At 33.4% G+C, this 24,130-nt stretch overlaps 3 protein-coding genes across 3 annotated transcripts; 1 reads left to right on the top strand and 2 right to left on the bottom strand.

Annotated features, from left to right (window-relative positions):
- Positions 1-3,864: 3,864 nt before the first annotated feature.
- Positions 3,865-6,325, bottom strand: LOC133697062 (uncharacterized). The gene is made up of 7 exons (XM_062119401.1): positions 6,169-6,325; positions 5,949-6,048; positions 5,317-5,400; positions 4,915-4,954; positions 4,511-4,579; positions 4,307-4,416; positions 3,865-4,214 (listed from the first exon to the last, which is right to left on the bottom strand). The coding sequence occupies exons 1-7, from the start codon at positions 6,191-6,193 to the stop codon at positions 4,079-4,081; spliced, it is 564 nt and encodes a 187-aa protein (XP_061975385.1). The 5' UTR covers positions 6,194-6,325; the 3' UTR covers positions 3,865-4,078.
- A 653-nt stretch (positions 6,326-6,978) lies between these two features.
- On the bottom strand, positions 6,979-14,101 carry LOC133697061 (exocyst complex component EXO70A1-like). Its single transcript, XM_062119400.1, has 12 exons — positions 13,704-14,101; positions 13,000-13,095; positions 12,286-12,491; positions 11,405-11,647; positions 10,743-10,881; positions 10,459-10,671; positions 9,732-9,937; positions 8,935-9,135; positions 8,746-8,845; positions 8,139-8,251; positions 7,910-8,056; positions 6,979-7,403 (listed from the first exon to the last, which is right to left on the bottom strand). The coding sequence occupies exons 1-12, from the start codon at positions 13,863-13,865 to the stop codon at positions 7,286-7,288; spliced, it is 1,944 nt and encodes a 647-aa protein (XP_061975384.1). The 5' UTR covers positions 13,866-14,101; the 3' UTR covers positions 6,979-7,285.
- A 6,879-nt stretch (positions 14,102-20,980) lies between these two features.
- LOC133696705 (nudix hydrolase 26, chloroplastic-like) lies at positions 20,981-23,375 on the top strand. The gene is made up of 6 exons (XM_062118970.1): positions 20,981-21,245; positions 21,323-21,373; positions 21,760-21,852; positions 22,614-22,708; positions 22,929-23,043; positions 23,148-23,375. Exons 1-6 carry the CDS (start codon positions 20,994-20,996, stop codon positions 23,211-23,213), a joined length of 672 nt encoding a protein of 223 aa, XP_061974954.1. The 5' UTR covers positions 20,981-20,993; the 3' UTR covers positions 23,214-23,375.
- Positions 23,376-24,130: the final 755 nt, after the last annotated feature.

The raw sequence follows: 24,130 nt of genomic DNA, 5'->3' as shown, positions 1-24,130 counted from the left end.
TACTTGTAAGAAACCAAAAGACTCATAAATACAAGCTCTTTACACCTCCCCAGAGAATCTTAGCATGAGTACGAACTAACCTTGACTAAACTACAAAAAGTAGTGAGCCTATGCTTTCCATTCTTTTGTAAGCTTTAGAACATAAAATCAAACAAGGAAAGCAATGGCTTAAGTATTCCAAAATGTGAAACTCACCCTGCTTTACTCATCTCCAACTGTCATGTTCTTACTTGAGTAAGACAAAAGAAGCGAGGAGAACAAAGGGAAAAGGAAAAAAGAAAAGGAATACCCGGCAAAAAGATCAGAAAATTTTAATATTATCTCATGTAACCAATAACAAAATTTTCTTACACCATGGGTTTGGTCTAAGAGATAAGTACACTTCACAGCATTATGATAGTAATTAGGTTGGAACCAATCCTTATTCAACAGCAGCCCCTTAAATTTTTAAGAACTGCTCCACTTAGTTGATGATAATGGGTAGCCTTTGTCACTTGAAGACAAGACCTCGAGCTTTGTTCCCATTAAGGGATAAATGGTTAAAAGATTTGAGCAAGAAGTCATGAGAATGAATGATAGCAATTTCCATGAATGATTGATGTAACCAAGAAGTCTTATGGGATGTTATCCAATTCCACGAAAAGCTTGTGTGACTTGCCGGGAGATTGTACCCTTGAGTCCATGACCAGCAGAGACATGGTTATAAACAACGGCTAGGCCGGTGGGTCAATAATATAGACCCGTCCATCCAAAATCTAGTTCAGACCAAGTTTTATTTCAAAACAACACCTTTTATATTATTTTTATTAAAAAAAAGTTAACTCATCGACTAGTGATTTAATCTAGCCAACCTACGACTCGAAACTTAACTGGTTCTTATAGCCATGCTTATAAGCTCCACACACATCCTAATTCTTCCTCTTTTTCCTTTGAATTTCTGTTAATCTTTAAAGAAACATATCTAGACATGTTTTTGATTGCTCTTATCGTGTTTGCACACTTATAATTAACAATATATCATACCCCAGAAGACTTTTGAGAACAATAACAAACATCTTTCAGAAAATGTTGATTTTCTGGTCTCTTTTCTTCCTGAGGGGATGGTTTTTTCTTGCATATTCTTCGTGACCTTTTCGTCAATCGTTTCAGACACCCTTAATCCACTACAATTCATGTTTATCCGACATGCAGAAAACATTCTCTTGGACAAAATAGTCAGATGATGATCAGCTAAAACTTAGTCAGCTGTTTTCCAAACTCACTTTTAGTCTACTTCAGTGGCTGCCGCAATTCAAATTCTGGGCTTTCTAGCAGCTGTTGCTTGGTTTAGTGACAGAATCCTTTGACCTTTTTAGCGTCTAACTAAATACCCATTTAAGCACTAATATAAATATTAATGAGTTGTTAACAAGACAGTGATATTCTTCAAGGTCCTAGCTAATCTATGTATTAATGTTAATCAACCTAAGTCAAATATCAAGTTCAACAACATTTAGGTCTTGATCAGTGTATCATTAATCACAAGGTTGTTACTACTTGCTAGCTTGTTTTATGTTCATGGGTATGATGAGGTGGGGCAGAACTGCATGATCTTAATTTGTTTCATATTTTTCTTCAAGTTAATTTCATGGTAACACAAGATAATAAATGAAAAATAAAATTATTAAACTCATGAATTAAGCTTAGTCAATGACTCAATCCTTTAGTCATAATTTAAATAGGTTAATCCAACTTAATCTAAAATAATATTATTTTCAAAAGAAAATTTATAAAAACAATTAAATTAAATTTTAAATAAATTGACCGATTAGTAATTTAATCTATCAAGTCGAATAAGGCATGTCATATTAACTTTCGGGTCTTGGATCAACTGAACTAATTACCCCGATTTAATAATAATGTCCAAAAGGTTTTTTTATTTTGTGAGATGAATATTTATACTAGCCGTTATCCTTGTATAATCTTAGAACATGAACGGAAAATCATCACAAGTGATAAAAAGGAATGGGAAAAGGAAATACAAAAGCATGAACCCACTGGATGTATTCTTTTTAGGGTCATTAGGGCATAAAGTATTCAAAATGCACACTCTTTTCAAAGGCATTACTTCTCACATCTTTTATCTTTCATATACTGCAATAGCAGTGTCTCATCGAGGACAGCTTCCACGCCTCAAGCTTTTGATTTTGAGGGAGGGAGTGGAGCCCTTTGCCGAAAAAGAATGGCATGGAGACAAAGTTTCCACACCTTAATACTTTTGCAGTCTTTGGAAAAAGAAAGGTAGCTAGCTAAAATGGCTGTTCTTATTTAAGGTCACCATGTACATAAAGCTCCTTCTTTCTCATGTAAGAGAGTTTTGCATGAAAGTAAGGGAATTCTTGGATCTGAAACTCCAATTACTAGTGTATAATTGAACTCCGACAAAGAAAAAAGCTTTATCATAGAATCACCCATCTTTCACTCTCTCCATAACTGATGCATCTATGCCTGAAGAACCCTATAGTCTTGGATCCTTCACTCATCATTCTCACATGATAATGGGGAGAGAGAGAGAGCAACTAGGCTTTAGGCTTATTGTGGGGTTATAAATAAATCTCAAAGGCAAAGCAGCATGGAAAGACCAGTCAAAAAGAGGCTCCGGCGTGAAATTTAACGAGAGAATGTTAGATATGGTTTTGGATATTCGATATGTTTTTTCGCTTTCAATCATTGTTCGATTTTGTCTTTGAGAATCTTGGAGAGATATATAGACCATAGCTTTCAATCATTATGGACAAGATTGATCGATCCTAGTTCTGTTGTTTTTATAGCTTTCTTGGCTATTTAGAATTTATTTTTTAGTTAGATTTTAGATTACAGGGTTTTAATCTGAAGAGTTAGAGTTTCAAGAGTACATAAGAGTTTTTTCTATTTTTTTTCTATTTTTTTTAAACTTTAAAGCTTGAGAATTCTAGTGCTGTATAACATGGCATTTGCACGTTATATTAAAGGAAAAAATAAACATTTATAAAGCAGCAGCTATGAACAGGAAAAAAACACATCTACAGTCTAGCACATCGAGATTCAACAAAAAGAAGAACAACTGGAAATGACGATATATATGGCAATCAAGGTTAAAGCCTAAAATTAAGGTCCTCTCTTCTTCACACAAGACATGATGAGAGAATTTTACTGGAAAATAGTTGATGGTTTAGGAGACAAGCACACATCCAATGACTTCAACCTCTTGACTATAAATGTTGTGAGAGGAGGTCAATTGATGTTAAAGGGGTGGATCTCATGCTTGATCAGTCTCATCTCTCTGTCGATCCATCACTGATATCTAAGCAAAAACTTGAAAGGTTAACTGTGTGGTTTGCGCAGGTATGCTTGTAATCAATTTATTTCTGGTAAACTGCAATCAATGTGATCATAAGCAAACAACATAACTTCCTCCCATACTTCACCTCCTTCCTTTTTCCCTCTCTGTTATTGTGGCTGCCTAGCCCTGTTATGAGTCGATGCCCAGTAAGCTAACATTCGGCTAATTTGTCTACCGCTGCTATCACCACTCGTGCTTATTTGTGAGTATGAGAAATATTATTTTTCAAAATATTTTTTTTTTAAAAATATATTAAAATAATATTTTTTTTATTTTTGAAACTTTATATTCGACATCAAAACAATAAAAAAATATTAGATTGAAGTTTAAAAAAGAAATTAAGAAATTCTAAAAAATGCAGTTGTATTGCAATGCCAAACTAATATAAAGTAGGAAATGTAAACTTCATTGAGAGAAATCATATGTAAATGAAATATGCACAGTGATTACAAAGCTTGTTCCCTCCAATAATTACCTGGACACAGCTTTCTGCAACAAGAAAATGGAGCTTGAACGTAAAGCTGCTAAACATTATACATTACTTGAATACAAACTTGTAATTGCTGATTATTACTCGTAATACTAATTTAAAGCAGAACGGCCAGCAATATATGGCTTGCTGATGTGATTAAGCGACAAATACAACACCAATACAGGCATGAACACGAATTAAGCAGAAGAAAAGCACGACATATCTTTTTGATTCTAAGAGTAATTTTACATGGTTGGGTCCTTCCCGAACCCCATCATAGCATGAGTTGCAAGCATTGATCCCCTGCGAAGTGTTTCCATAAAGCGGCCAGCCATTGGAAACTTGATTGTTTCTCTATTTCTTAGAGGCTTCTTGTCCCACCTGTATAAAATTAATGCAGAATTGAACATAAGCATAACTATACTGTAGGTCAAGATGACGGAGAATTCTACATGGGCATCTGTAGAGCATACCAATCTTCGTGGCGAACAACCTTCCCATCCTCCACATATAGCTTAATGAGTGATATCATGTCTATACTTCTTCCTAGGAACTTATAGTTCTGCTTGTTGTCAATTAATATCTAAAGCAAATGTACACGTAAAGCTTCAAAAATCTGTACCAATAACCAAACCTTGAAAAAATAGTGAAAAGAAATTGCAGAAGAAGTTTTGAACCTCTTGCTTTTTCGGTGACATTGCTTTTTCTTTCACGCTGTATTCAACAATTCTTGATTCGCTAAATATCTGAAAAACAATTAACATTTTTTTTCCAATTCAATACATGATCAACAGTAGCATTGAAACAATGATCACTAGTAATTCCAAACATGAAACCATCAAACAAGATATGCATGTCCCTTGAAATTTAGACATAATGATAAGAGCAAAATCCAAGAGGGGGAGAGAGCTTAGGAAATCATGACGCGTCTCCAGAAAAATCAGAAAGTTAAATTGAAATTCTCTTCAGGCCCCTTTAAATATTCTCTTGAGAGATCAACACATATAAGCATAAACGAATTGAATAAAATACTTGATATGTTGAAAGAAGAAGATTATTACCAGCACCGAAAATAAAGTACCTTAGAAAGTGAATAGAATGCTGACTTGATCTGCTTCACCCTGTGGAATCATAAAATCAGAAACTGCAAAGGCACTCATTCCCATAACATTCTCTGGCTAAAACAAGCAAAAAAATACTGATTCTAATTAAAGCCTACCAAAAAGAGATCAATGGAACAACAAAACTCTGTTCACTGTGAAAAGTTATAAATGTTCACTCCATGAAAAATGCTAACAATTTTGAATAGCTCTTTCATATAGCAGCATATACAAACTACATCTCTACATGTAATTACAACAGAACTCCGCTTATCAATCCAGTTTTGTAATCCAAACAGTGCTCTGTGATGCAGTGTGTTTTAAGTTTAAAAATCAGGTTCACTTTACTAGCAAAACATTTCGAGGCAACAATATTTACATACCCATGAGCACACATGAGTGGATCTTCAAAGGAAGCATTTGAAGCATAGATTTCAAAGTCGCGAGGTGTGGCACAAGATCCATATCTGAAACAATCAATTAAAGAACCTCGATGAACATCTTGAAGTGATCAATAAAGAGTCAGTCTTGATGACCAAGAACAGAATTTCACTATCATCTGAACACCCATCATCATGGAAAGCAGGAATTTCCCTTTCATTCTATTTCCATTTAAACATCACAGATTTTTTTTTCCTTTTTTTTTTTTTGATTATCGTGGGTGTCCGGGCCAGCTTGCGCGCACCTCGACTAATCCCACGGGCCCTGAAGTTAACGACCATGTAAGCCTCCAGTGGCCATCATATGAGCAGCCATAGGGTTTGAACCTGAAACCTAAGAGGGAGCAAAACCCCTTAGTCCCAAGCTCTTACCACTAGTTTTTTTTTCCTTTTTAGTTTTACAGGTAGAGGCATCCTCAGGACAGCTTTCGCAGACTGAGACTTCGTCCACTTCTTTGGTTAAATTTAATGGCAATGATTTCAAACAAAAACAATTGATTCATGACTTTATCTAACCGAAGTAGCATTAAAAACAGATAGAATCAAAAGCAAAGTAAAGAAAAGAAAGTACTCACAAGTTGAGAATATGAGGTATTATATCATCAGAAACAGGTTTTCCTGGCTTGCACTCACATGACTCCTTGCTGCTACATTCCCTTGTCTCGTCTTCCTTATCTTCAAAACCCACAAATATTTTTCAAAGCCAGTGATCAACAGTCACAAAAGAAACATTTAAAAGAAAACCACAAGACCAAATCAAACATGAAAAAACAACGATATTTTACATTTACATACCCTTTGGTGAAATATTATTCTCCATGGCAATTTTCTTAGAAACCAAACAAGAATTGATGATCGAAAGAGAAGGACTTTTTCTAAGAGCCAGAGAACACAAGAGAAGGCAAATAACGGTATTTCAAGAAGGTCAGTCATGGCTAGATTTTGCGTCACGTGGCAAAAGCTGGTCCATTTGGTTTTCTGTTTTTGGCGGCAGGTTGATTTTTTTTTTTTTTTTTGGAGGCGAGGATGTTTGGACCCAATCAGACACATGCTGTCTCCCTTGATATCCTGAATAGTGTAATTAGCCTTGGCCCATTTTGATTAAATGAGAAATTATTTTCTTAGTTTAGACTTTATTATTTTTGGTGACAAATACTTGATTTTATATATATGTATAAAGATATCATTCTTGGTGTCAAGAGCAAAGGATGGGGAATGAATTTTGGTGTACTAAACCATAGTATTGTATCAACACAACACACCTAGAATCACTTAATGTTGAAGCTTATTCATTCCTCTTCTAACAGCTTATTCATTCACTTAATGTAATAAATGAGTTGTTTGAACATGTGATTGGTGGAGGTAGGTTGGGCTCTTTTGTTTTTGGGATAACACACTTGTCTATGCGTATTTTGTATTCTCTCAGCTCTCTCTTCAAGTGGGAGCGCGTTGTTCATATAATATAGCCGAAGTAACCGTCTAGAATTAGGAATGGTGGGTAATGATGATCTTGCTGGAGAAAAGAAATATGAGGCCATGGCAGGGCAATCCATCTCCACCACAATATATACCACAAAACTGAAAAACATATATATGGTCTGCATCTTTGGGAAATTGAAAAAAGCCGATCTATAGCATCAATACAAAGAAACTCTTGGCCAATAGCACAAGCTACGGCAAAAAAGTCTTTAATTCTGTTAAAATCAAATAGGAAGAATACATTTATTCACAGCCTTTACAAATGGTACATAGATGCACAAGACCCCCCCTCTCACAATATCATCATCCGAACTAAGGCACTGTCACTCCTACAATGGGGGAGGAACCTAACTACTAAGCATTCCAAAGAAAGTTTGTTGCGTGAGCTACTAGATCGTGAGCATGTGCCCACTTTTCAAGAGAGCATCAAAACTTACCGCCTGGGTTCATTCAAGGTCTTCCCCTCAAAAAATTCACCCAGCATTCTTTCCAGATCCTCAGCTGTGTATCTAATGTACTTCTGAGGATTCTTCCCACTCTCAACTAGGGGCCTGCAACAAAATGAGGGAAATTATACAAATAGAAGACCACGGTACAATTAAATATGTGGGTTTGCACAATCTTTATTGTAGTGGCAGCACCAGAACCTAGGTTTTACAACATTCAGAATTGAAAAGGGGAAAGACGATGTCAAGATGGAGCAGAATTCCACATCATCTTTCCCCTTGGATTAGGTTTCAAGCTTTTTTCTACCATGATCTAGATAGTTTGGAGCAGAAACTGAAATGAGCTTCCGGGTTGAAAAAAAGAAAAAAGACACAAAAATGCAAAAATTATAACAACTCCCCGTCCCTTACCATCACAAATGAGCCTGCCCGATATAAAATCTGAACATTGATGTACATATTTTACTATTTTCAGATCAAGTTTAAACTAATGCATGTGCCCCATTCTCTTGCAAAAACCACATTACAAAAGATAAATGTTTTTTTCAAATCTACAAGAATATTAAGAAGCATATGTATCTGTGGGGCAAGGATAATGGGACAGAACATACCCAAAGCGTTTTATAAAGGATCTGTAAGCAGGCAACAAGACTTCAGCAACAGCAAGCCTTAGTGACTCTCGCAACTCAGTGTCAGGAACAGTCCACTGAGATTGTTTTTGGTGAAGCTCCTCAAATTGTACATTGAAAGTCTTGAACCTGAACATATAACATGCTTCTCCATCCAGGTCAGAAAAGTTTGTGAATATGAAAATGAAAAGATAATGTGAATTGATTTGACCTGTCTTTAATCAACCCTCTTGAAGCTCCACTGCCACTTCCTCCCTCACCAGGTACTGCAGAACCTCCTCCCCCGGATGAGGTAAGCCCTTGCGTAGAGAGACATTGAAGAATCTGAAAATCCAATATTTAGTAAGGTGAAATCCAGTTACTTTACTCTATAGATCTTTTCATTGTATTAATAGAACAGAATAAATAAAAGGCAAGTCCTCTCAACAAATCTATTTTTCTTTCTAGTAAGAAAATACACATCTCTTTGTTCTATTTTTTTTTTTCCCTCTTTGTTCTATTTTTTACCACTGACAAAAGTTCCATTTTTGTCAACTTTTCTTTCATATGCCTTGGGTATTAGAATTTATCACAACTGCCTATACCTGTATCTTCTTGTTATATTTCATTCATGTTGAAAACAACTTGACTAGCAAACACATATTTTCTAGTAGATTTAGTCCACAAGGCTTCCGGCACCTTGAGAGCATCTTGAGGGCACCTTTCACCTTCAGCTACCTCAAATGTCTAAAATATCGAGACTATATGATATCAATAAAAGCTAACTAAGAGTATGGTTGTTATCTGGCAGTTCATTTAATTGGCAAACAAAACAGCACCTTTGACCAACCAGTCCTTTTGTATTGGTTTGCATGTTGCTGCACAACCCTTCTATGCCTTTGAACCCAGTCATCCCCTAATAAGTCCTTGGCTTCTGATCTGAAAACAAAATATTACACGCTGAAACTTGGCCACGAGGAGAACTAGTAATGTTTTAAGAACTCTGAGAAAAATTAAGCACGACAAACCTGCGCACAGATCTGACCATGTAGTGAATATTGTTCATGAGAAATAAGTGAGTCAGAGCTGGATCTCTATACTGCTTAGATTTCCCATCCAGATTGGTTTGAAGAGCCTGCATTATTCGCATTGTTACATTTGCTAACTGTGAATTTGTTTCGCCACTGCTTTCAAATTCTTGGAAGAGTTGCTTCAAGGTTGTTTGATAGCTGTAGAGATTTAATACACCGTTTACAGGTAAATAATGCGAACATATCCAATGTCAAATCCAGCAGCATGGGAATATTTTATTAAAAAAGAAATGTTAAAAAAAGGGCCAGAAGGGTTTTAGAGAATAGAACTAAGTTGCTCAATGTCAATAGGTGAGCGAAGAATATTTTGGCCAACCACTCTGACTAAAGAAAGTACACCCCAATTATAAAACTAATGTCGTTATTTGGCTATGCTATGCTGGAGGGATTCATCAGTCTTTGGGTTCAATGCTATTGTTAACTTGTAAAGTTTAAACTTTTTGGCTCTACCCTCCCCAGTAGTAGGTCTTTCACAGCGAGATCCGTTTTTACAGTAACGGTATTTAATTATCCCCTCAATTATCTATTTCTATTTATAGAGAATTCATGTGCTTGGGAGTCCCTGATGATTAAATAAACCAAGATTTGACCGTGATTTTAGAGAGCTTGACGATCATTAGCATGGCTGCATCATATAGCTTCAAGTTGGAAAACAACACTGCACTGAAAGTGAACAAATGGAACCAGCTAAATGATGGAACTAGAAGATCGAAAGTATGGTCAGCTGAACTTACTCAAAGAGAAACTTCACGTAGTTAATCACATAACTAGTCAAAGGATGGACAGTCCCATCCAAAACAGCAGTTTTTGTGGCATCTTTTTCAACTGCTTCTTCAAAATCACCAAAGGTTTCTTGAGCTGTCTGGGCAAGCCTTTTTGTCAAACCAAACATGGATTCCCTAATTTCATTACAAGCTTTACCACCAAAAACTCCCTCAACCTGCAAAAGAATTAGCAGTCAATAAACATTGCACAGTATATTTACAATACTGCCCTATTTCTCAACAATATTACTAACCCTGATTGCAACTCATGCTTAAACATCTATTCTGGCATCCAAGTGGAATATGAAATTTATCATATATTTTATAGATTTCGCATCCACAAAATTATCATAAATCGGTAGCATAAATAGACCAAATTGGTGTCAGATGGAGATATGTGTTTAGATGTTTGATTCAATTGTGTACTAAAAAGTCACCACGTGGAAAACCTGGAAAAAAGGATCTAAGACTTGGTACCGGTGTAAATAGGCTCCTATTTTCCTTCAGCAAAGAAAGAATATGAATCGAACTCAGTCAAAAGAAAGGAGGGGAACAAAGCAAGAAAGAGCTAATATACAAATGAATATTGCAATTTCTGCTATACATATTGGTTTCTTATTTCATTCATATAAAACTGAACAAATTTACAGGAAGTAAACAGAATGCATTCCTCGTATACATGTCACACTAACCATACCTCTGAATGTAGTTCTCGCATTATCTCATACATGTCCAGAAGCACAAATAACTTCTCAGGTGACCTTTTGCTTCTGGCAATTGCATCCCCAAAACTAAGAAGCATGGAGACGCTACTAGTAGTACATTCAGCAAAGCATTGATCAAGGAGAGTATCAAACCCTTCAAATATTTGATCACAGACTCTTCTTTCTCCAACAAACAGGATTTTAACCTGCACAAAACATAATTAGATACTAGGAAGTACAACATAAATACAAGTATGCAAGTCCACAAATTCCTTACAGCAATGCGCATGAAATGAATCCAATTCCCAATCTTGGCTTCCAACACCTCCCATTGCATCCTTTGGACATCCTCTTTGCTCAGCTTTTCAACCCCCAACTTGCGAAGGCTTTCCTCCAATACTGAAGAACGGGTATCCCTGAATGAAAACAAAGAAGTTGTCAATTTGATACCATGTCTTCCTATTTAAACTATAAAGTCAAATAAGGTTGCATAAGGCAGTAACTGCTAGCTGATATTGACAAGGCTTGGGAATCATGCAGTACCATAGAATCATGGAAAGAAACTGTAATTTTCTATAAGCTCACATGTCTTCAGCTAGGCAAAATTAGAAGTTCTTCTAGTTAGATTTCATGCAGAATACTCCAAGGTAAAAAAAAATAAAAAACCTGAATTAACATCTACCTTAGACTAGAACCAATCTGGTTTCTAAAAGCACAGAAATTGCCTTTTATATTGGGCTGGGCCATTTAGACATTTTATTCCAAGAAAGCACTAAAGTTGTAAGAAAAAACCAATGTTGTATTGAAGCTTTGTAAAATTGACTTAGCTGAAGTAAACAACTACATGGATGGACAAAAAAAAATCATGGAGGTCAAAATAGCTCAGAGTGCAAATAATATTACAAGTCACAGAACTCGTCAAAAGACAAAGCTCTTTACCTGTAAATTCTAAGTAACTGCTGTTGGTTCCCAGCTTGAACCATTTGCAGGGCTAAATCATGCAACAAAGGTAGAATCCTTGGAGGTATGAGAGTAAGATGTTTGAAACCACCAATTTCTGAAGTACTGTTTTGGTGCTCATGATGATTATTTTTGCCACTAAATGGGTTTCCAGGTGATTCTGAAGATGGCCGCATTGATTCAGGGAGGCACTCAAAGAGACGATCAGTTTCCACGGGCTTGCTGGAATTTAGAAAATAAAAACAAACAAGCTAGTGAGATGAACAAAGCTAAGTTGCATGACCAGACAAAGTGCATACATAGGTCATTAACAACCACTTCCTATCCAGAATCACTAGAGAGATCAATATCAAGCGTGCATCGTATATAAATTCCAAAAACAAAATAGACAGATGATGAGAGTTCATGAGAAGTAAACAGAGTCCAGCTTGATTGTTGTTTAATGAAATGAAAGCTTACCTTCATAATAATTAAAGTAGCCATCATATAGAAAAAAGGGACAATCGTGCTGCAAATACTGAAAAGCCTGTCCTAAATGATATCCCCAAAGGTTAATCTATACATGCTCATAAGCTAGCAAAACATAAGTTTATGCTGCAAGATAAGGAAGTTGAAGCAAGCACATGGGACCAGCTTCCATCTAACACCATAAAGAAATGTTAAATATCATAGATAACTATCAGTTGACACTTGAAGCTTATTATTAGATAACTATCAGTTGACACTTGACACATAGAGAAATGTTAAATATCATCAGTGTATAATAGAAGCACCAAATGGTTAGAAAAGCAGAAGAATTAGCAATAACCAGTTAGAACTAACTGGCATGCAACATGAAAAGCATCACTTGGACAACATACCTGTACAATGCCAAAAGCTGCTTAAACTCATCTTCTAGCTTTGAAATAGCCTTAGCAAGTAAGGTATTTGCATTATTGATGACTGCATCGCTGCTCTTAAAGCCTTTGTTGCCACTAAAGAAACGAATGTTGCTTCGTAGTTGATTAATTGCTTCTAGATAACTTTCTAGGTCCTCATGCGGTCCCTTTAGTATTTTAGCCTCTGCCTAAATATTGAAGTGATGATGATATCAACAGTCACGTGCAAGAAATGTGCATCCAAAGAGTAAAAGATTTCAAACATCAAAATCGATGCATCATCAAAGAAAAGGAAGTACTTGAGAAAAGACATAACCCATTAAATTTCAGACAAGGCATCAAGTTTTCACCTTGAGAAATTAAAAAAGTTAAGGCAGCAAAACAAAAAAAAACAACCTATGGGTATGTCGAAGGAAGTTTTAGAATGGCAACTAATTCCGTTATGCTGATTAAAGAAGACCTAGAATCCTATTTTTGAGACAAAACAGACCTTAGTCTAGCAATTGAATGGGAAAGCACAAAAACACTTTGATCAAGCTAGTCTCAATGGGTGAGTCAGCTATAAGCAAAAGAAGACATCATGAAAAAATCAAAACATACTCTAAAACAGGGAAAGTAACGGCACTAACAATCAAATATATAGTGATTTACAAATAGAACAAGAAAGCAAAATTTGTAGTAATACATGAAACCAACCTGCCGAGAAGCATCAAACTGTGTCAATATAACCTCTGCAGCCTTTAGTGTCTTGTCAATATTCTCATGAGCTTTCCTTATCGCATGCGTTCTAATCTACAAAGTCCAGATTAAGCACAGCCAAATTCAACAAAAACAATCTAAACCCAACATTTTAACAAAGAAAACCAATCGAATCAATATAATTTAATTGCCTCCAATTACTAGTCAATTCATCCATCTGGAATTCTTCAACAGTGATTATTTTAATACTCAAGATCCAAATTCCCTCAACTAAACAGCAGATCATAAATCAATACCCAGCAAGGATAACCAGTCAATTCAATTACAAATAAAAAATAAACACTGGCAACCAGGATCCAATCAAGAATCGTATAATTTTCTCTTCTGAATCACCCAACTAACCATTTATCTCATCTGGGTTCTACAACCTACGATGAAAAAAACCGTCAAATCTTTCAGCTTTCCTCCACTTCCTCACAAACCAAACAACAAACAGCACATCAACAGCAAACAGAAAACAGCAAGAACAAGTCAAAGCAATTAGAAAACCAAACTAAACACCAACAACTAGTATCAATTATCTCATATGGGTTCTTCAGTTTGCCACCAAAAAAACCCCAAAGTCCCAATCTTTTTCCATCATTTTCTCAAGAACCAAACAAAACTCAACCCAACAAAAAAAAAATTCCGCATCTACTTACCTGAGTAGGACGCATAGCAGTCTCAAGAACTGAAAGACGACTATCAAAGGAACCCAGAATTGTAACAACATTATCAGTTATAGTTTGGCTTTTTTGAAGTGCTTCTCTCATCTTTGCTGCTCTTTCACCGAGTGAATCCATGCCTGAAACTGCCACGATCATATTTTCTTTCTTTCTTTCTTTTGAAGAAAATAGAGAAAACCCACAAATAAAATTCTAGAAAAAACCTAAAAAGATTAGTTCTTGCTGAAGTTTGAATTAATGGAGACGTTATGGGACCAGATCAAAGCAGAGCAGACCAACCAGGGCAGTGCCAGTTTTTTTTTTCTGAAGAAATTTATTTTCTTTGCTTTTGGTTGGTCTTTTACTTTGACAGGTTGTACACTTTGGCCTTCCAATATTTTTTCAATTTTCTGCCCTACCACCCACCACTATGATCCTTATTCACTAAGCTAAATTCATGTCAGAAAAATAGTATTATTTTTAGAGGATATATATGATGAAAATTAAAATGATGGAAAACATAATTGGTGTGATGATTTGGTTAAAATAAATAATTATCAGGACAGTTTTCCCTCAAATTGCCTTCATAATGTTTAGTTGAAAGTTGAAATAATTAAATGTTTGTAAAATATAGCTTACTAGGTCAACTTGAAATTTGTATGATTGACTTGGTTAATTTGAAAAACTTATCAGGTTAATTTATGATATGATTGATATAATTTAAATTTTATTTATTTTTAAAAAATTCAAAACCATATTATTTTATTTAAAAAAATTGAAGTAACACTTTGCACATGTTAACTAATTTAATTCATGATTTTAATTTTGGATTAAATTGGGTTTAATAGCTTTGGTAAGATTTGAATTTTAATAATTATAGTTTTGTAAACAAAAGTATTTTTATTATGTAGCCAAAAATCTATTGGAATTTCTATTGAACAAAAAATAAAAAATATATATATAAAAGCACATGACTTTTGCTAATTTTATTAGAAAATACATAGGATTAATTTTACTAATAAAATTTAAGCACGCTATCAACATTACAATTTAAAAAATTTTAATCTTCAAACTTAATTTGAAAGCTGAATGTTATTACTCAATCTTTAATGTACAAATCTAATTAAAAAATAAATGATTTGAAAAATAAATTTTAATCTTGAAACCTTTGCTAGTTTTGATATATCTATGCTTCTTGAAATCAACGACGAACAAATAAGAAAACAGAGAGAATTAACCGCAAGGCATGAAAAATCTAAAATCTTATTACATTTTTATTTTATTATAATTTTACATGAGAAAGAAGCTAGTAATGTATAATCTAGGGAGCTGAACATGTTCATTCCCGAGGCAAACATATTTGATGATCATATGTGAATCGAGAGCCGTGTCTCTCATTTTCCTCGGATCCCTCCTTCCCAAATTCTTTCTTCTCGTACCCTTCAACATTATTTTCATCACCCGGAGCCGGAGGAACAAAATAAAATAAAATAAACATTGATTATTTTTCCTTTCATCCCATGAATATAGTTAAAGACATGTACATGTGTTTGCATATAAGTATAAATCATTAGATTAGTAGAGTTCATTATCGAATTTTAAATCGATCTTAGTGGAGTTTTTTCTTGTTATTTTTCATTTTTCATGAATACCCAATGCATGCAATTATTAATTCAGCGGACTCGTCAATTTATGTACATCAACCACTTTTATTGAATGAACATTAAATTAAATTAAATTATTCAAATCATCTAATAATTCATGGTACCAGCATTTTTTAATGATTCTACTAATCGTTAATCACCTTTAATAATTAATTAAAGCAAGATGGTGTGAATTCGGCTCCCCAATACATTGATACAGTTCGATGAATGATTCAATTAATGAGAAATTAAACCTTGAAAGACCCATCTCATTAATTATAATCTATCAAAATTTAATGCGCTCGTTCTATACACAAAATTAAGTCAACTAACATGGTATCCACGATGCGCTATTCTCCCATAATTAATTGATTAAGGTAACCCATTAGGGTTTAATTTAGAGTTGTAAACTTGTAATTAAATCATGTTGTTCTAAAAAATATTTAGGTTATAGCGAATGTATAAATATAGAAGAGATATAAATGTACATAATTAAAGAAATAAAGATAAAAACATAAATAAATCTCTTGTGATATTTTTAAAATAAATTTTTATAATTTTACGAAAGGAATTATCTCTTCTATTTTGCGAAGGAAACAAAACATTGCCTTAAATGAGACTATAGTCTATATAATGGTGAAAGATCCCACAATTATTAAATGCAAATCCTTCTTTGAAAATGACTAATTAGGCAGTTCCAAGTCTAGTGCTAAACTACAAAAAGTGTAATTACTAGATAGGCCCAAAATAGAAAAGTGCCAGCAAGAAATAAATTAAAATAAAATAAAAATCTAAATACAGCCAAAATACGTATAATTTTTGTAAAAACAAAAAAAAAAGATTTCGTAACTTACCATATTTGTCTTTGTCCATAACTTGACGATTAAGGAACACCCCAGTTCCTCTGGGCAACACACCACTTCCCTTCGAGAATGGTTTGTTAGAACGAGGGAGGAAAACCCCCGTGCCTTCTGATTTTCTATAAACAAGCATGGCGTTTCTGCTTTTGTAACCCTAATTATCAGACCATTAGTGAAAAGCCTTTAATCAATTTGTAAATTTCATAAAAAGGAAACAAGAGATAATGTTGAGAGGATGGATCATAAGGATATACTTCAGTTTGATTATGAGTTGGTGTCATGATCTTTGAATCGTATGTGTTAAAGGGTCCAGATACAACTTCAAATCCATGGTTCCAGCATGGATGGTAGCCATGGTTAACACTTGGAACTCTTGTGCCAATAGGGCTTTCGACATTTGGCTTGAAACCACCCAAAGCGTCACATAGCTGCAGTTATATATATGGCAATGACAACTTAGGTTAGCTAGCACATGTAATATCTGTCAACATGTCACTAACAACAAAATTGACTCACGTGAAAAATCCTCAGCATTACCTTAGGGATTTCCCGGAAAATGATATATTCAGGGCAAGGAAAATTAATACTGTATAACATTACCTTAGGGATCAAGAAAACAAAGGAAAAGAACTTAAAGCCATAATCAAACAAGAAAATCTGTCGATTAAAGTGATTAAAGAGAGTGGTCGTAGTGGCAGTACATGTGAGAATGAATCTAGACAAGAGCTAACATGGAAACATCAAAAAAATAAAGGGGAAAAAAAACATGAAAAGATACATAGAACAAGGCATGGAGAGATTGAGAAATTGACCTGAATTTCTGGTGCAACATTGGCAGAAGATTTTAAGGTGGGATGATCACGAACAAGAAGATTCTTGTCGTTGTTCTTAACCTTGCTAGCATTTGTTGTCGATATAATTTCAAGAAAAACATCAGAAGGCAGCCATGACTCTCCATCTTCAAGGTTTGGAGGAAAGTCCGCCATGCTAATCGGTATCCTGGCTGTAAGGGCTGGGAAAATAAAGGACTTGATTCTTGGGAAGAATCAAATATTGAAGAAGAGGAGAGAGAGAGGTGGCTTGCAAGGGTAGAAGAGGTGTCAAGGAGAGGCGTAACCGCCAATTGGTTGCATGAAATGAAGGGTGATCAGTGGCATCTTGGTAATGGAAAAGGGATCTCTATCTCTCTATTTATATTTAGGGGTGACAGTATCTTAAAAAGGCAATGTGATTCCATTGAATTCCAGGGTGAGTGACTCGTGCTCACTCATTGCCAAAAACTCTAAAAATCGTGGGAGTTTTATTGTAGCTCAAGAAACATGTTTGACGTGGATCGCTATAGTAAAATTATCATGTTGTCTTTGAATGGAAAAAATAAAGTCTCGAGGGTGAGAATGTTTTGGTCTTTTTTACTATACTATTGATCATTAAATGATTTTATGGTGATTTTTATGTTTTTTTAAAAAAATATAGTACAGTAAAAATAATTTTTTACCTCGAAAATTAATAAAATTTAGAACAGTTGGTCATGAATTTTCTTGACTTTTCATAAGCTTCTTAACAATAAATATATTTATTCACCTCCAAAATCAAAAAATTATTAAGCTGTTGGATAAGAGTTTTTTTAAGGTTTTTAAATATTCATGTACAATGAAAATGCATCTTTAACCTTAAAAAAGATAAAGAAATAATAAGCTTTGTATTTGGGGTATTTTTGTGCCTTCACGTGAGTATTTTGTGTAATTGTCAAGGTCATGGGAGGCATTTTGGTATTTTCATATTGTTTTTGAATTTTTAAATGAGAAAAGTTGCTGACGGGTGTTGAACACGCGCCAATAAATGGATAGCATCTGTGTCATTCAGGCAGCATGTATGACACCAGGCCAAAATTGGCCTTCCGTTGTCTCTATAGATATGCACCACCGTATTCTCTTCTATATAGAGTGGCGTGTAGCAGCTTCAGTGGTCAAATTGTCACCGGTGATCGTTTGATTTTTTGTCTCTTTCTCTCCTAACAGGTAATGTACAACATTGTCCTTTTTATTTTGTGCTTTTTAACTTTACTAGTCTTCTTTCTCTTAATTTCTTATTTTGTTCCCTTTCCATTTATAAAAGTTTTTTTTCTTTTCAATTACAATTTATCATTTTTTTTATGTCCTCATTTTTTTAATTTCTTATTTTTTTTTTATCAATTTAGTTCTTCAATTGCAATTTCTCATATGTTTTGTTTTTCAATCCGGTTCTTTTTTTTTTTGCTTGGCACTTTTGTTGAAGTTTTTCTAGTTTTTAATTTCATCCTTCAATCAATTTTTTGTTGTTTTATTTTTCTCAGTTTGACCCTCATTCTTTTAATTTGTTTTTTTTTTATTAAAGCTATTTTCAATTCAATTTAACCCTCCAGTTGAAAATTCATATCCCTCATTAATTTTTTTTCACCATTATTTTTGTGTAATTGATTTTTTTTCTAGTTTCATCTTTTGACATTTAATTTGTTAAGGATTCGGCTTCATACGATCTTATTATTCTTTGTTAGTTTTTTAAATATTTATTTTGTGATTATCTTTAAGTTTTTTATGGGTTTATTTCGGTCTCAAGATATAGGTCATAGGTTTTGTATGTCTTTTTTTAATATAAGTTTTTTTTTAGTTATTTTGTTTCTGTTTGATTTTTAAAGATATTATTCTATTTCATCTATAGTTTTTTTTATACAAATGAAGTTTATTTTTTAAATAAAAAATATTTATTTTTAAATAATTCTGATGTGTTTGGCCTTAGATAATATTTTTATGACATGAGTTTATTCGGTTAGTTTTATTTGTATTTATCTTTTAAGTCATGAGTTTTTTAGGGTGTGAATTTACCCTTTATTTATTTAAATGAATAAATTCAGTAAACACAATCGAGTAAATGTCTTATTTTATGTGATTGGATATATTGATCTGCATTCATATCTCAATTTTTTTTCTTGGTTATTGTTAGTGATTTTTTTATTTACATAAATGGTTATTAATTTATTTAATTAGATGCTTGCATAGATTTTTTTAATTTACACTTTGATTTTTTTTTGTAAAAAAAATATTAAAACAACCCTGATATTTTTTTTAAAAAATTACAACCCATAGAGTTAAATGACTAGTTAAATTCTATAGCTTGTCATGATTTTTGCTGAATTAAGACATTGATAAAACAAATTAGTTGAAAATATTTTTAAGATAAGTAATTGAGGATCTTACATTTAAATATTTTATAGCATTGATTTTAGGGCCGTAATGTTTGTTATTTTTTTCTCTCTTTTTTGGCGGCATCTCAAATTAACTATATTGTAAAAGGCATGGTGTGCATTATTCATTACACTACTATATATATATATATATATAAACAAATCATTATGAATTGCCATAATAATTCCTTTTGCCCTTATAATTTTTTATCAACTACACCTAATTTATTGGCTTATAGTGATGATCAATTAAAGCAAATTTATTGAGGAAAAACAAAGATTTAAAAACAAAGCACCAAAATAAAAAAGGTAGAGAAAATGGATGATTGTTTCAAACTTAAAGTCAATATTCGAAAAACAAATTATGAATATACAGATTAATATGAAGAATATATAATTTAATATACTAATGAATAAACTAAAAAAATAAAATCTCGCAATTGAATAAAAAAATAGATATATAACATGGTATAACTTTCTATTCACCATGAGTTGTTTTAAGGGATTTTTTTCATAATGGACATGGTATTTTTGGACTAGGATTACACAACAAATAAATATATTTTAATCAATTTTTATTATAGGACAGTATAAAGCCATAAACTCTTATAGTTCATGTGTTTGATATCATGGGTGTAAAGTAATTTTTAATTAAAAATGAATTAAAATAATATTTTTTATATTTTATTTTATTTTAATATCAATATATTAAAATTAAAAAAATTTTAAAAAAGGAAAGAATTGCAGTGACCAAAAATAATTTATTTTAATTTTTATACAATTAAGATTTGAAAAATAATTATATGTAGGATATAGTGCAGAAAAAAAATTATTTAATTACCAAATATTTTTTTATAATTGGAAAAATAACATAAATTACCATAAAAATAAACACATCCTTTAATTAAAGATACGGAAGAAGATCGAAACAAGTGATTTGAACATTCTTGCTATCATTTCCTGGCACTTGGTTTTATTACTTTTTATACTTATATGTTACTTTTTATTTATTTATTTATTATCTAAAATATCTGTTTCATATATTTGTGTATGTAAAAGTATAGATATTGTATATATCATCGAGAAATTATCTGCAAGTTATTAGTGGCTCCATCATACTCAATTAGATATCATCAAAAATTTCCAGAATTTAAAATAAAAATATTGATATAAGTTAATTATTATCCAAGTTAATTCAATAATTAAGGCATTTTATAGACCATCTCATATTTGATAACCTTGGTGGCAATTGTTTTTATTAAATTAATATATTTTTTATTTTTTTAAATTATTTACTAGGATCGATCATTCTCTTGTTTTATAGCCCGAGTTTTTTTTTATTAAAAATTTGTTTATTTGTTTATTTTTAAATATTTTTAAAAAGTTAAAAGTTTTTTATTTTTTATTTTAAATTAAATTTTTTTTTAGTTTAAGTTTGTTTTGATACATTTTAAAAATAAATTTTAAAAAATAAAAAATATTATTTTAAATAACCATTGCCGCATTAATAAATATACTCTAAATCGGATTTTAAAATTATATTTATAATCATCAACCGAAAAACATGGAAGCCCGAGAAATGGCCATTTGCCGTTCTGTTTTCTATTATCCCACACTTCTTCGTCGTCCTCTCCAGCATCAGGTTCTCTATACATCCACTTGTCGCTTCCCAGATTACCCTTCTAAGTTCTCTAAATCTAGTAAGCTGCCACTCCTTCATCGAAGCCCGAGACCTCGCTGTACATCATCAATGGAATCACCTTCTGAAGGTTACAGAAAAAATGTTGGCATTTGCCTGATCAATCCATCAAAGAAGGTTGGTTAAGTGAAAATTTAGCTATAATTCTTTACATGCTTATGACTTTATAATCTTATTGTGTGTGGACTCTGTAGATTTTTGCTGCTTCAAGGTTGGATTTACCTGATGCTTGGCAAATGCCACAGGTAAATTCAGAATTGCTTTTTGTTTAATGGGTTTTATTTAGTTTTTGAAACCCATGTATAGTTTGATAAGTTTTCTTTGAAAATAAAGATGGCCCAGTTGTTTTTTCTTTTAATCTATTGAAGATTGTAGAGTTATGTCTATTACAGTGTTAAGGATTATTTAATATTAGTTAACTATGTTGTACAAATTAATGCTGACAGGAGTCTTATGTTAGTGATTTGTCATGTTAGTTCGAAAGTTGAAGCTGTCTATATTATTGTAATGATTAGTGAAAGATTTTATTTTGTGGTACAATAATGTATATGAAGTTAGTTTTTTTTTCCCTTCAGAATTTTCTTTGTGGATGCAGGTTGTTAATGGTGTTTTGTGTGACTGTGTGAAATAGGGTGGTATTGATGAGAGTGAAGATCCGAAAGTTGCAGCTGTCAGGGAACTAAAAGAAGAAACAGGGGTTAGCTCGGCGGAAGTCCTTGCTGAGGTTTGGCTTTTTATGTCCTTTTTTATTTCCCTGTTTTTTGGTCTTTAAGCCTTGAGGAATTGATTAGCTTATCTTAAGCAAATCTTTGGAGGAGAAAATGTAGTCCTTCTTTGAAAGTTGAAACTAATAAAAACTATTGAAATTTACCGACTTTTTGTCTGATTTACGCTGGCTTTGAGATTTCTAAAGTTTTTTTTTTTATTGTTAGCCAACATGTTAGGTTTAAACTTGTTATCTTCCATGGCACTACTGATTTGTTTGAGTAAAACTTCAGCCTGGTGTCTTATGGTTGTTCACGTGCTGTACACTGCACAGATATGCAATCATCAGTAGCAAGATCTAGTGAGAAAAACATTCCCACCCAAGTATTATTCAGCCATGTTGTCAATGCCTCTGAATGAGGGGGGTCTGATTCATGAAAGTGGACGTGGATTTAGTTATCGTGAATGCTTAGTCTCAATCTGGATTCTTGATTATAATGTGCACTCTAGTGATTTGCTTTGTAAATTGTTATACCATGGGATAGCCTTGTAAGAATTGATGGCCACGGTTCGAGATCTATGCAATTTGTATTTGTTTCTCACATTAGCTGTCACTGCAGATCGATCAACCATGCCTTTGTTGGAGCTAATATACTTCCTGTTTTCAGCCTTTGCATCCATTCCCGACTCTGCATGTTTCTGTTCAAATTACTTAGGGAGTGGCTACTGTTTCTTGTTGAGCATTCAGTGGTAGGTTTACTAACTTGATTGAATTTTCAGACGCCTTCTTGGTTGACATATGACTTCCCACCAGAAGTCAGGGAAAAACTTAAACATCAATGGGGATCTGACTGGAAAGGTCAAGCACAGAAGTGGTGAGCAAATAAATAGCCCACATTTAGTAAGAATAATTCTACACTGCCTAGGCCATTGTGGTCTCTGACACGTCTGAACCAATCAAACCTTGGCCAAGAACTTTTAGTCGACATTGTTACAGCTGTAATTTTTGTTGCCAAAAGTGACCAACAACCCAGTTTATTTCCTGGCTCTTTCTACATCCAGATTAATCACATTTTCGCAACTGCAAACAAACAGGTTTCTCCTTAGATTCACTGGGAATGAGGAAGAGATCAATCTATTGGGTGATGGCACAGAAAAACCTGAGTTTGGCGAGTGGTCGTGGATGTCACCAGAACAAATAATTGACATGGTAGATGTTACTGTCTTGCTATTTCTTATATGTACTAATCAGTTAAATTCGGTATTCTGATTTTGTTATTGATCGGTTCCTTTTCACCTCTCATTTTCATGCAGGTGGTGGATTTCAAGAAACCTGTATACGAGGAAGTTTTGGCAGTTTTTGCACCCTATTTCCAATGAATTCATGTTCAAGTATCAACTTTTGCTTATCTTATACATGGTGTCCCACTTGACTAAATGAGCTAGCATTATTTGAATTATTCCTCTTGGATGCGTATCCAATTCGGTGCTGATCGATACTCCTTGTGATTAATTGGAAAATAAAAGCTGGCATTGATTTGATTGCGGTTGTTGATGTGATAAAAAAAAAATTCAACTTCAGTCCAAAGGATGTTAGGCATTTGAATTAAATTTGCTGGTTGGGGCCCATATATATATATATATATATATATATATATATATATATATATTATTAATGTGGGTGTCCGGGTCAGCTTGCGCGTACCTCGACTAATCTCACGGGCCCTGAAATTAACGACCATGTAAGTTTCTAATGACTATCGTATAGTAACTACAAAACTTGAATCTAAAACTATAAAAAGATAAATTTTTTAATTCTAAACTTTTATGACTAGACTATTTACTAGCAATCCATCTACTAGATGGTTGTTGAGGCTCATATTGATATAGGTTATGGTTTTACGTTAATCATGCTCTTACTGAGTTGGGAATATCAGAAACTTCAAGAAACTTCAAGCAAAGTAGGATTCCATTTCCCTTTGCAATGCATGGAATCAATAAGATTTGTCTATGATATTCTTGCTCTCTGCTTTTGCAATGCTTTTTACCGGAGAAATGACACCCTTTCAAGTTTAAAAGAGCAAAGGATGCTTCCATCAAATTCACATTCCTTCCTTCTGTTACCCTACTTTCCAAGGATAGAACAACACAAGTTAACCAATTGTTCATATGCATATACTGTCTCCCCAAGTCCCCTCTTAAGCAACCATCCACAGCTGTTCCTTCTTTTGTTCTTCAATGTTTTTGCCAGAAAAATGCAGAAAAATGACAACTACTTTCAGTCCTTTGGAATTTGC

The sequence above is a fragment of the Populus nigra genome, chromosome 6 (assembly GCF_951802175.1).
Source record: "Populus nigra chromosome 6, ddPopNigr1.1, whole genome shotgun sequence".
Taxonomy (NCBI): Eukaryota; Viridiplantae; Streptophyta; class Magnoliopsida; order Malpighiales; family Salicaceae; genus Populus; species Populus nigra.
The sequence above is the reverse complement of the archived record's forward strand: the minus strand, read 5'-3'. Positions and strand labels throughout refer to the sequence as shown.